At 66.5% G+C, this 12,545-nt stretch overlaps 3 protein-coding genes and 1 non-coding gene across 5 annotated transcripts in view; 1 reads left to right on the plus strand and 3 right to left on the minus strand.

The window, feature by feature from the left end:
• Positions 1 to 493: 493 nt before the first annotated feature.
• Positions 494 to 3,157, minus strand: H696_02554. 2 transcript variants are annotated; one of them, XM_009496465.1, is made up of 7 exons: positions 2,893 to 3,157; positions 2,562 to 2,703; positions 2,367 to 2,470; positions 2,092 to 2,259; positions 1,608 to 1,819; positions 1,340 to 1,459; positions 494 to 1,111 (listed from the first exon to the last, which is right to left on the minus strand). In XM_009496465.1, the coding sequence occupies exons 1-7, from the start codon at positions 3,021 to 3,023 to the stop codon at positions 549 to 551; spliced, it is 1,440 nt and encodes a 479-aa protein (XP_009494740.1). In that variant the 5' UTR covers positions 3,024 to 3,157; the 3' UTR covers positions 494 to 548. The 2 variants fall into 2 exon arrangements, with proteins under 2 accessions (XP_009494740.1, XP_009494741.1); XM_009496466.1 differs by having other exon boundaries at positions 2,367 to 2,703.
• Positions 3,158 to 3,912: 755 nt separating this feature from the next.
• On the minus strand, positions 3,913 to 10,675 carry H696_02555 (hypothetical protein; the record flags this gene model as incomplete). The annotated part of the gene is made up of 6 exons (XM_009496467.1): positions 9,760 to 10,675; positions 9,413 to 9,631; positions 8,313 to 9,269; positions 7,917 to 8,171; positions 5,701 to 7,674; positions 3,913 to 5,498 (listed from the first exon to the last, which is right to left on the minus strand). The coding sequence occupies exons 1-6, from the start codon at positions 10,454 to 10,456 to the stop codon at positions 3,913 to 3,915; spliced, it is 5,688 nt and encodes a 1,895-aa protein (XP_009494742.1). The 5' UTR covers positions 10,457 to 10,675.
• Positions 10,676 to 11,479: 804 nt separating this feature from the next.
• On the plus strand, positions 11,480 to 11,550 carry H696_02556. The gene has a single exon. It is a non-coding gene; the product is annotated as a tRNA-Gly (tRNA).
• A 560-nt stretch (positions 11,551 to 12,110) lies between these two features.
• Positions 12,111 to 12,545, minus strand: part of H696_02557 (hypothetical protein) — a gene marked incomplete at both ends in the record, with an annotated part of 642 nt that continues 207 nt past the window's right edge. Inside the window, 2 exons of the mRNA XM_009496468.1 lie at positions 12,111 to 12,245; positions 12,398 to 12,529. Coding sequence (XP_009494743.1) covers positions 12,111 to 12,245; positions 12,398 to 12,529 — 267 coding nt within the window. The remainder of the gene's footprint in view (positions 12,246 to 12,397; positions 12,530 to 12,545) is intronic.

Raw genomic sequence — 12,545 nt, forward strand, 5'->3', positions numbered from 1 at the left:
CCCCCCCCCCCCCCCCCCCACGCCCCGTCGAAGTCGTCCATTTCCCAAGAAGGCCTGCGAGCCATGCCCTCGCGCCGATCTGCCCCTCTCCTGCTGGCACTTGTTGCCTCTCTCCAATGATGCAGCCACGGCAACCCCAGGGGGGCTCCCTCCACCTTGCCCTCGGGGAGTCCCGCCTCTCGGCGTCGAGGTCGGGGCCGGCGTCCAGCCGCCGGCCGCATGAAACGTCCCCCGGATTTACGCCGATTCCCTTTCCCCGACGAGGCACCATGCGCCAGCTCCCAGCGTCGACTCGATTGCCTTCGGCCCGCCCATTGGCAGCTCGTGTTCCCCCCCCCCCCCCCTTTCCGAGGGCGGGCTGGCAAAATTAGCCCCGCACAAATACGGCCCCGATGACGGCAAACGAGCGTGCGTGGGCGGGGCAAGGGGATATATGGGGGGGGGGGGGGCAGGGAGTGTCGGACGAGAAGGGCGACAAAAAAAAGGACACAGAGAGAAGAGCAGCGGTCTATTAGGGAGGCTTCGAGGCAGGTGTCTTCCCCCGACGCTCAAATGTAGAAATGGACAAGATCCTCCGGCCCGTCGGGCGTGTCATTCAGCTGGTCATCCTGATTGTCGGCAAAGAAGTTCAGGGAGAAGGTGCGGAACTTCTCCTCGCTGCTGCCGCCCGGGCCGAACACATTCGACCCGGAGGCCGAGATGGAGGCCTGCCACTCGCGCTGTACCCGGTCCAGGGTGAAGGGCTTCTGCGGCAGGGCCGGAATCGTCGGCTCGGTGGCGCCAGTCTCCGGCCCCTCGTCGGCCCCCTCCTCCAGGCCCTCCAGCGGGAAGTGCAGGATGGCCGCACAGCCGGTCAGCGCATCGAGACGCTCGCCGGCCGGGTGGGCCGACTTGAAGATGTGCACCCGACCGCCGGTCAGGGTCACTTGATTCATCAGCTCCGTGTACTGGTCCCGGTGGGCCTGAATCGCCTGGGCCAGGGCATTGACATCGTAAGCCGATCCCGGAGGGCCAGGCTCCAGGCTGACGTTCGTCCCACGGACCACGGTGTCCGTCACGAGCAGCACCTTCACAGCGCTCATGTAGGCCGCGGCCTGGACCTGGGGGAAGGCTGTATAAAAAGGGCCGACAGGAGGCGGCACCGCGGGGAGAGGGATGCAGAGGGAGGCGGGGAGAGAGAGAGGGAAAAAGACAGAAAGAAACAACGAGACAGAGAGGGAGGGCGAAAGAAAGAACACATGGGGTAAGCAGGGAGTCGCCCGGGAAAGACCGGTCGCCCGGAAGGGAAGGAGGAAGACATGGGAAAAAAAAGGACCGGAGGCGAGGGGGCGAAACGCACAATACGTCGTGAGCATGGGATTGTTGTTGAGCGAAGAGAAAAACTCATCCAGCACAACAACATCCTTGGTCAAGGGCTCCTGCGCCAGGGCCCGCGAAATGTTCGGATCGGAGAAGATCTCTGCCAGGGAAGACACGTCAGCAGCAAGCACCACACCTCCCTGCCTGACACACACACACACACACACACACACACACACACACACACACACACACACACACACACACACAGACACATGCCCCGCGATAAGGATGCCCCCGTCGCGTACCCGTGATGGCGCTCTTGTGGCCGCTGGAGCAATGCCCGACAATGATGTGGGGCAGCATCGCCCGAATGTCCTTTGTGTACTTATCGGCCGGGACCTTTCCGAGGAAGTCCACAAACTCCCGGGCAATGTACCCAGGACCGGCGATCACCAGGCGCTGGCTCTTGCTCACGACCATGTACCGGTCGATGGCATTCGAAACCGCCGTGAAAAACCTGCGCATCGGGTGTCAGCTTGGTGCACAGCAACCCAGACCGGCGTCTGGGGGAGAGGCAGAGAGAGAGAGAGAGAGGCAGAGAGAGAGAGGCAGAGAGAGAGGCAGAGAGAGAGGCAGAGAGAGAGAGAGGCAGAGAGAGAGGCAGAGAGAGAGGCAGAGAGAGAGAGAGGCAGAGAGAGAGGGAGAGAGAGAGAGAGGGAGAGAGAGAGAGAGGCAGAGAGAGAGAGGCAGAGGGAGAAGGGGGGGAGGAGGAGAAGGAGGAGTGCGCACTTTTGGGTGGCCTTTTCGACCTCCTCCGGGCGCCGGGCATTCTTCGGGATGGTTTGCTCGATGCGCGCATAGACCACCGTGATGTTGTTGGACACCGAGCAAACATGGGCCAGGCCAGAGTGCATGGCGATCACATTGACCGTCGAAGGGTGCACGGTCTTCTGGTTTCTGGACAGATCGGGCGGCAAAGCCGGAGGAGGGGGAACGGAGAAGAGCCAGGTTAGACACCAGCCCGGCGGAGGGCGGACATGGGTGGCAAGGGAGCAAGGTCGTACTCCTTCAGGTGCTCCACATCCTCATGCTTCCAAATGTCCCGGCTCAGGGAGAAACTCGTGTTGGTGTCGATCTTATGCGTGAAGTGCGAAATGCTGTCCTGGGACTGATGGCAGTCCGGGAGGAGGTGAGCACACACGGCCGGCGAAAGAGGCCCGACTCCGGGGCGTGCTTGGGGAGCCTTGCGCAAGACGCACATCACTGAAGTCCAGCGTATTCCCGCGGATACGTAGCATCTGAGCCAGCGGGTCAAAGTCGATGTGGGTCACCTGAATCGAGATGTGGATCGTATGGTGGACCACCACCGTGCGGCCACTGGTCCGAGTGGAGGAGACATTGCTGCACAGGGGGGGGGAGAGAGACCCACGCACACACCGGCGCACACGCGCACGCCCACCCAATCAAGGGGGGGAGGGAGGGGCGAGGGGGGGGGGGGGGGGATTAGCAACACCCACAAACTGACACAGCCGGTCGGGAGGCGCAGGGGGAAGCCAAGGGAACGCCTCGACGCGGGAGGGCCTCACGCACTAGGAGCCCTGGGACCGGATAACATCATTCGGCTGGATGAAGTTGTAGAGAAACCACAGGTCCTCGATGCCGGATGTCTGGATGGAGATCGGGCCCGTGGACAGGGCATTGAGGTTGGCCTTGATAAGCATGGCAGACCGGCTGCAGGCGACAAAGGTCGTGGGGGAGGGTGTCCAAGAAGAAGAGGGCCGACAGGGAGAGACAGAAAAAAGAGGCGAAGGAGGGAAAGAGGGCCGGAGAAAGGGGGGAGAGAGAGAGAGAGAGAGGGCCAAGAAGAAGCCAGCAAACTAAGGAGTAGGAGAAAGAGGAGGGCGCCGGGGGCCGAAGCCTGCTTCCTCTTGGGGCACGGCTCACCGGGCCACGGCATTTTGCTGGACCACCCCGGCCGATCGGGGTTTTTGGTATTGCGTCATATGATCTCCCCTCTGGCCCCCTGACCATTCCCGGCCCCCCAACGCCGCACGCGTCTGATGCACATGCCCAGACAGGGCCGGCCCTCGTGGGACCCTCGTCCCGCCCGCCCGCCCGCCCCCCGCACACACACACCCGGAAACAGACGGCCAGACGCAAGGAACCAAGATCGCAGGAAGCCCGACACAGGGCCAGGGGAACCGGCAACAAACAAAGAGAAAGAGGCTCACGAGCGTATTCTGTCATGTACGCCATATGCGTGCCCACGACGTCGCGTGTGAAGGAGGGGGAGAGAGAGAGAGGGAGGGAGGGAGGGAGGGTCGCTCATACACAATTGCGCGCCATTTGGCGATGGCAGCGCCCTTCCCTGTGTTTACTGCAAGAGAAGAGGCGTGACGCTCTCGGGAGGTGTAAGAAAAAGAAGAGGTGTACAAGTCGGTGGAGAGTGGAAGGGCCCACCACCCGCGGGGGAGCACGAAGCGCAGCTGTACTGGCTGCGGTCCGCGCGCGCACGCCCCCCCTCCCTCCAAGAAGGATCCCGGTACCGGGATCTCCTCTCCGTCAGGCATGTGTGCACAGCAGCACAGGGGGGGAGGGAGCAGGCAGGCCTTATTTCTTGGCGACCTTCCGGGGGCGCTTCATGTACTTCTGGCGCTTCTTCTTGCTGGCCGAAAGCGGAGCGGCCACAATGACATCCTCATCCGGCCCGTCCGAGGGGCCACCCTGCTCGGGAGGATCCAGGGCCACACTGGCGACGCCGGCCGTCGCCGCAAGGACCATGGCCCGCCTGATGACGGACGACACCAGGGCCATGGCGACGGCCGCCGCCGCCGCCGCCGCATCCGTCGACTGGCCAATGGCCACATCCGCGAAGTCCAGCACCGGCGCCCCGGCCAGCCAGGCATCCCCCCTGGCCGCCGGTGTACGGGCCGCCGCCGCCGCCGGGAGCCGCGCAGGCCGGCTCTCCTTCGGGCCCTTCGAAGTGTCCTTCAAACTGTCCTTCGAGCTGCCCTTGGAGCCGGCCCCTCCCGCCTTCGAGGGGACCCCCCGACAGGGGACATCCTTCGGCGCCGGCATGCCCTTGCCCGGGCTTGCTTCCCCCCTGGCGAGGGCCTTCCCCTTGCCGGCGGACGGCTTGGCATCCTTGATCGAGGGGCCAATGGCTGCCTTGTCGATGGCAACCACCGGCTCCGCCGGGGGGGGCGCATTCGCCCCGGCCACCGGCGGCACAAATGGTGTCACCGGCATGCCGGCCGAGAAGCACCTGACCGAGAAGGTGGTGAAGAGGAAGTCCGCCGGGCCAATCAGGGTCCCCGGCAGCGGGGCCGGATACAAGCTCGTATACTCGAGCGACACCTCGAGCTTGCGTTGCGTCAAGCGCCGATCGGTGCCGGCCAGCCGGTCCAGGAATTCGGCCGCCTGGTCGGTGTCCCGGTTCGAGGCAAAGGCCTCCGGGGGGAAGATAACCGACACGGTGGCCTCCTCGGCCTGGCCGCCGGCGGCCGTCGCCGCCGCCGCCGCCGCCGCCGCCGCCTCCTCCGACGGTGTGGCTTCCGGCAGGCCGGTCATCAGCCGGAAATAGGCAGCCGCCTCCGACCGCCGGGCCTCACTCGACCACAGAGGATGGCTCCACTCCGGCTGCAGACGCCGATTCACCAGCAGCCCGGCCTTCTCGAGAATGCCCCAATACAACTGCCCGTCCCAGTAGTTGCTCTGGCAATTGGGGCAGTGGAAGAAGGCCCGCGGCGGGTGCGACGAGCAGACAATGTGCGCCTGCGGCGGCTTCGGCAAGGTGCCCGCCTTCGCCAGCGGACACTCACGAAGGCTGTTGTTGTTGCACCGAGGGCAGAGGGTGAACACCTCGAAGGGCCGCACCCGCCGGTGCAGGGCCGCCACCGCCTCCGGCGCCAGGGGATCGTAATTCAACGGCCCGGGCTTCTTCGAGGGGTTCGGATGTCGATACTGCAGGGCCGACCCCTCCGGCGCCACGGCATACGAGCAATGGTCCAGCACCAAGGCCAGGCGCTGCGAGTGCGGGCCCGTATAGAGCAGGTGGAATTGCCATGCCTCCGGCGCCCGGCCCAGGAGCTTGGTGTATGCCGCGATGAAGGGCACCAGCCGTGGCCCGGTAGACAGGAGCACCCGCCCGGAGCAGTAAATGTACATCGCAATTTCATCCGCCGTCAGGGAAAGGTCTTCGCCCGGAACATGCGACACGAGAGGCGTTAGCCGAGAACACCGAGCAGCCGCGAGGAACCCAAATGAGAGCCGACACGCGAGGGCGCACTCGGGGAGGAGGAAGTGGCAAAAGGGGAAGGAGGAAGAGGGAAAAAGAGAAAAAAAAACCAGGCAAGAACGCATGCCCCATCGGGGAACACCCGACACCGGGCCACGCACCCAGCGACACGGTGTCGATGCCACACTCCCGCATGAAGGCCGCAAACACCCGGTTCGAGTGGTCCACCGCGAAGCGGAAGAGGTACGGCGATGTCGGGCACCGAGGCGCCCCGGGCAGCGGAAGCCCCACGGCCGGCACCCCACGCGCGACGACCTCCGGCGTGATGGGCGACAGCTCGGTCTGACGACGGCGATAATCCTCCACCGTTTGAAGGATCGGCCCGACGTGCCCGGTGGGAATCGGCTCCTCGGGCACTTGGGCATGCTGCTGCGTCAGCTGGGCCGCCTTCAGGGCGGCCTGCTTGCGGCTCTCGCGCTTGGTGACGCCATGCGGCGCATGGCCAGACTCGGTCCCGGGGTCGGCCCCCGGCGTGCATTTGGAGGCTGGTGCCGAACTCGCTGTCCGGCCCGCCCCCGGCCTCGGCTCTGGCTGCGGCTGCGGCTGCGGCTGCGGCTGCGGCTGCGGCTGCGGCTGCGACTCGGGCTCGGGCTCGGGCTCCAGCTCCAGCTCCGGATCCAGCTCCGGATCCGGCTCCGGATCCAGGGGCAGATCCGGCTCGGATCCGGACTCCTGGTCCGAGGTGAGCTCCAGCTCGCTCGGCTCATCGAGGGCGCCATCCTCAGCCGCGGCCGGCTCGGCAGCGGCCTTGGCCACGGACCGGGCCACGGCCTCCGGGTTCGGCGCCACCGCGGCCCGGCTGGCGCCACGGGTGCCCGGCCGCGGCCCAACCACCGGCCCGGCTGCCAATGCCAATGCCAATGCCGAGGCCGAGGCCGACGCCGCGGCCTCCTTGTCTTGGGGCAGGAAGTTGACCGTCCGGCGCTTTTGCCGCATGATCCGGAAGAAGAGGTCCAGCAGGACGGTCGAATCGGCCAGGGCATACTGCAACTGGCGCAGGGGCAGCGGCCGCTGGGTCCAGTTGCTCAATGTCACGGACTTGTCCAGGCCCACGCCAAGCAGCTGCAGGGCCAGGTCGGTCAGGCGCCGACGGTCGCTCGGACCGGTGACGGCAAACCGCAAGGTCGACAGCAAATTCGACAACGGCCGAACCAATGACACGCCCTGCAAATCCCGGCTGCCAGTCATCTCCGTGATCTGGGCTATGTCCGCCCCAAACCCATGCCCAAGCCGGTGGAGGTGCGAGGCCGGCTGCCCGAGCAGACGCCGCAGCAGGGCCACCGCCCGCGGCGAATGGGCCTCGATGTCGGAGAAGTCGATGATCCGGAAGTCGGTGGTTCCCGTTTGCCGGGTGAAAGTCCGAGTCCCGCCGGACCCCGGGGGGCCGGCCGCCATGTGGCACCAGACCACCTGCATGACGGACACCTTGGTCTTGTGGAAGCGCCCGAAATTCGGCAACCACTCGCAATCAAACGCGGCCAGGGTCGAGAGCCGCCCATCGGGCGAAGGCGCCCGGAGCAGCTGCTCCACCAGCTGCTCCAGCTGATCCAAATCCCGCACCCAGAAGGATTGCTGCTGCTGCTGCGACGGATTGGCCGCCAGGCGTTGGAGGAACTTCCTGGGCGGCAGGTAGATCGCCTGGCGCTGGAAGCCCAGCTGTCCCAGGGGCGACTCGGGCCCAAGCATGTCGCCGGCGCCGGCCACCAGGGCCCGGCGCCGGTCGTGCGAAAGCGACAGCAACTCCCCGACCGTCATCTGGCCAAAGGGCACGTCGGCCGGTAAACAACGCAAGTCCGAGATCGGGGCACCATGCTCTCGTAACTGGGCAATCGGCAACCGATAGTACAGGTAGTCCGTCACCAAACCCAAGTACGGGAGGGCACGCTCACACAGGAGAGCCAGTGACCGGAGCTCGGCGCTGCTCGGCTCCACCGACAAGCCCACCGCAAGGCCATACTGGTGGACGACCGATTCGATCGGGCCGCGGGCCGCAGGCGGCTCGGCCGCCAGGGCATTGGCGATGGTAAAGGCAATGCCATTCAGGGTATCAACGATGAACCAAAAGGCATCGAGGACTGTCGTGACATCCCCACCCCCATGGCGCAAGGAGAAGCGTGAGTGTGCGAAGCCGAGAGAGAGAGAGAGAGAGAGAGAGAGAGAGAGGCCCAGCCGGGAGGAGCGGCGATGCATGGATCCGGCGCCCGTGCCCGGCCGACCGCCATAACCGGGCCAAAGGAGGTAGTCCAGAAAGGAAAAAAAGGAAAAGAGGGCCACCCCCGGGAAAGGCCAAGGGAGCCCGCAAACGACAAAGAGGTACCTTTCTCGCAGGAAGGGAAGTCCCCGAGGGCATCCGTCAGGACATACGCCGCTTGGCTGGGCGACGGCCGCGATCCCAGGTGCTGCCACTGATCGGTGGCGTCTTGGCCCAAGACAAAGTCCATGCATGCCCCGGGGCGCAGGGCAAAGAGCTCGGAGCAGCGGTCCACCCAGGTCCAATTCAATCGGCGAATGTCCCGCTGGAGGGTGTTGGAGCAAAGTTGCACCAGGCCGATCAATCGCGACTGGCCGAAAACTGCCCAAGACCCAGGAAGGAGGGGCGGTTAGTGGGGGGGGGGGGGCCGGCAGCGTGCATGGGCAAAGAGGACCGGTGCGGCGTCACCATGCCGGAGCGCGACAGGGGGGGCAAAAAGAGGAGAGCAGCGCCAGCACGCACACAAGGATGACGGCTGGTCAATGTGGCCCGTGGCCGGGGCCCCGGAGCGCTGCTGTGCCAGCCAGCTGGGCAGGAACACCCGGCCACGGGCTTCCAGGCACTGGAGGACCGTTCGCAGCATGCCAATCCGCTGGAAGGCCAGCAGCGCCAGCCGGTGGTGGTTGAACTGCTGCTGCAGCAGGTCCCCCGGGAAGTGGGCAAAGTGCCGCGCGGCCAGGGTGATATCGCGCGATGCGGCCACCTGGGCCTCAATCGCCTCGGCCACCAGGTGCTGCTGCTCGAGGTCCGACAGGCACCGGTCCAGCAGGGCCAGCAGCGGCAGGCCGGCCAGCAGCGGCCACACGCGCGCGGCGGTGGCAAACTCCAGCACCCGCACCGGATCCGCGGCCTGCCCGATGGCCAGCAAAAGCCCGGCTCGAAGGAACCCCATGAAAGCCAGGTGGGTGCGAAGGTTTTCCTCCAATTGCGGATTCGACGAGCACCGCAGCGAGTCACGCACATCGCCGCTCGAATAGAGCCGGTCCATGGCGCACTGGGCTGCCAGCAGGCTGCGCAGCAAGCCGGCCGGCACTCGTCCAGCCGAGGCCAGCAATGGCCGGCAGCTTCGAGCACAGGCCCTCTCGGCCGCCGGGTCCAGGCCGGCCCGCGACGCCAGGTACCCAGCCAGCCGGGCCTCCAGCGGGACCTTCGAGCTTGGCCCGGCTCCCATGCACAGGGACCCGCACTTGGGGGACATCGGCATGCGTGCCACACTTGCCAGGGGGAAGGCCGGCTCCGTGGAGGAGCCGCCGGCTTCGGCCGTCGGAGCGCGCCAATCCTCCCCCAGGACCGGGCACTCGACCAGTTGCTCGGTCAGCACCAGGTGCGCGGATTGCTTGCCGATCATCGCCAGCGCCGTCGGCCGGATGAAGGTACAAACCGCGAAGAAGGCCCCCATGCTGAGGCCATGGATGCGCACTGGCGGGGGGGAGGGGGGAGCGGGGGAGGGACCATGAACAGGACAGGGCCGAGCGAAGGTCAGTATGCAAGCTCGCGTCTCGGCGCCACCCGGTGGGGGTGACCTCCGAGCCAGGAGGCGCAAGGAAGGGGGATCCACATACCGGCGTCCACCAGGAGCCTCTGCATGCCCAGGAAGAAGGCCTTCTTGGGCAGGTCAATCAGGCAGGCAACACGCTGCGCCAACAGGCCGAAGGGGCTCGCGATGGCCGGCTGGCCCCAAGTACCCATCAACATGGAGCCGGGCCGAGTTTGGTGGCGATCCGCCGCCAACAGCAGCGCCACGGCCATCGGCAGGGTGAGCATCTGGAGGCGGAAACACCCTGTGTCGTGCGATCGCGAATGGCGGATGTCAGCGCATTGGCAGGGGCAGGTTTGGCGGGAAGAAAAAGAAGGGCAGCGGCGGCGGCGGCAGGGGGGGGGGGGGGGGAGGCGGAAACCCCATTCGCACCGGCATCATCGATCAATGTCGAGGAAAGATGCCCGGAGGAGGATGACGCGGAAGACCCCGGCCCTGGGGACGCGCGGCCCGGCGAAACAGGCGACTGGTCCCGGCGCGAGTGTGGCGTGCGATCCTGCGAAGCGAGAACCCGCAGTGAGGGCTCAAAGTGCTCGAATAGCTCGTCAAGCAGTTCATTCAGTTCATCAGCCGTGAGGTTCCTATATCGTTCGGGGATGGGGGGAGCCTGTTGCCACAGGGCGGGCTCCTCCGGCTGCTTCGGCTGCTTCGGCTGCTTGGGCTGCCTCGGCTGTGCGGGATGCTCGGGCTCCTCCGGCCGGGGCGGATGCTCGCATTCATCCTCATGCCCGGCGCTCGGGCCGTCGGGCTCGGGTGACGTCGCCCGGGGAGGGAGCTCGGATGCGGCCTGGTCCGTGGCGGCCAGGCTGACGCTCGATGGGGATGGACTTGTCTGCGCACTGGTCGGCTCCCCGGCGCCAGGGGGGAAGAAAAGCCGCGCGATGAAATCCAACACCATGTGCGAGGGAAGTGGGGCGTGCTCGGCGCCGATGGCCGGCGAGTCGGGCCAATCGAACGCCGCCGCCGACAGGGCCGACGGCGAGACAGCCTGCGAGGGCGCCGGCGGGGCATGGGGCGGAGGCGGGCCAAGGCCATCTGCCCCGGCAGCGGCAGCGGCCATCGGCGACATGGCGAACGGGAGGGGAAGGCGCAAGGGAGGCGAGGGGGCAATCGGGCGGCGCGAGGGCGGGCAAGGAAGGAGGACGGGCTCCCGGGCGCCTGCGTCGAGAGCAGGAAAGCAAAAAGGGCGGCAGGGGGCGATCAGGCAAAAAGAAGGGGGGTCAGGGAGGGGATCAGATCGACTGATCTCGCGGATGGCCGCAACATCCACCGGAGACCGGGGCCCAGGCTGGGGCCACTTGACTGAGTGGCACCGCCCAGGTCCGGGGCCCCTGTTGGGCGGGGGGCACCAGCCCGGCCCCGGCCCCGGCCCAGGGGGAGAGAGGCAAGGCGGTCCATCGAAAACCTGCCGCCCACCACCACCACCTCCGACCACCCCCGGGGCCTGGGAACGCAGCCGGCCCCGGCGAGAGGGCGCCCCGCGAGGGGGGGGGGGGGGGAAAGGCGGCGAGACCGCGCCGACCCTTCCCAGGAAAATAGGACGGGGGCGCGGAATATTTGCAGGGCGACGGACCGGCGTGAACGCCGGCTCCGTGGGTGTCGACGCCTGCCGATATCATGCGTGCGACTTCTGCCTCGGCGCGGCCTCCGGGGGCATGACGCCCCCACCCATGGTGCTGGGCCCCATCCCGGTGGGGCGCCCCCCGCCCCCCCCCCCGCTCCCAGGCCACCCCTTCGCCATGCCCGGGCCGCCCTGCGCCACTGCGGGGACACCACGGACGGCTGGCCCGGGCAGGTTTTTCTGTTCGCCGGAAAGAATCGTCAACAGCCTGCGGCCTTTGCCCGAGCCCAGGCGAGGCAGGGCGGCGGGGGCGAGATGGGATTGAATGGAAAAGAATCGCCGGGAACAATCACGGGCGGTCAGGCGGCAGTGGAACTCCAAATTACGCAATCCCTCAGCGTGGCTGTTGGAAAGTTCCCCCGCGGATCACGTCCAGCTGCCCCCGAACACGCCGAGGGGGCGGGCTGACACAAATTCGACGAAAAACGGCATGTTAATGTGATCTCCGCCGCCGGGGAGCCTCATCAATCCGCGTCGATGGTTTAGTGGTAGAATTGCCGCCTGCCACGCGGTAGACCCGGGTTCGATTCCCGGTCGACGCAATTGATCCCTCCTTTTTGCCCCACCGACCATACCCCCTCTCCCCGGCGAAAGGCCAATCGGGCCACTTGCGCCCGTGTGTCTCGAGAGCCTCTGATCATCTTGCGGAGAGCGCGGGGCCGAGGTAAGAGAGGCCGAGGGGCGGGGGAGGAAAAAAAAGGAAGCGAGGCGGCATCGACGGGGTGACAGGGGCGAACCGGGGCCCGCGCTGTTGCTGTTGTTGTTGTTTTTTCTTCCCCTTTTCGAAAAACAGTGAACATGTATATATTGGGGACAAAGGCCCTGGGGGGGGGTTTGATCAGTCTCTCCGCCGCCCGTCTCGCCCTGGGAGACGGTGGGCTCTCCACAGACGCACGGGCTTTCCTCTTGCGATGCTTCCCCTCGCACTACAGCGGGCTGTTCTAGAGAAGATGGTATTCACCCAGAGCAGGGAGGAGGAGGAGGGCCATGCCGGCCCGCCCAGGGCACCGAAGAAGCAGACGGGAAGGGAGGGCACAGGCCGCGGGCAACCGCGAGCGGCGACCGGGGGATGGGGAAGGACAAACGACCCGCAGCGGCGGGCTCAGTGCTTGGCAATGTAGCGGTTGACGTCGTTCTCGAAGCGCTTGGCCACCTGCTCGAAGGCCGGGATCTGGGTGAGGAAGCAGTCATCGGTGTCGCGGCCACCAACATGCTCGACGCAACGGGAAACCTCGTTCTGGTGCCGGAACCGAGAGGGCGAACAGAGGACGGAGACATCAGTATAAGGAGGGGTGGGGGGGGGTGAGCCGGTGCCCGGAGACCGGGCAGGGCAGAGGGCAAACACAGGGACCGCGAGGAGGAGCGAGGGGAGGGACATGCGGGGCGTACAATCACGCGCTCCTGGCCGTGGGCGAGGACCTCCTCGAGCTTGCCAAAGTCATCGTTGACAGCGCTGATGCAGTTGAGGGCATCCTCCTGGCTGCGGTAGCGCTGGGTGTCATTCAGGCAGTCGAGCTCGAGCTGGGCCGAAACAATC

The sequence above is a fragment of the Fonticula alba genome (assembly GCF_000388065.1).
Source record: "Fonticula alba strain ATCC 38817 unplaced genomic scaffold supercont2.4, whole genome shotgun sequence".
Taxonomy (NCBI): Eukaryota; order Rotosphaerida; family Fonticulaceae; genus Fonticula; species Fonticula alba.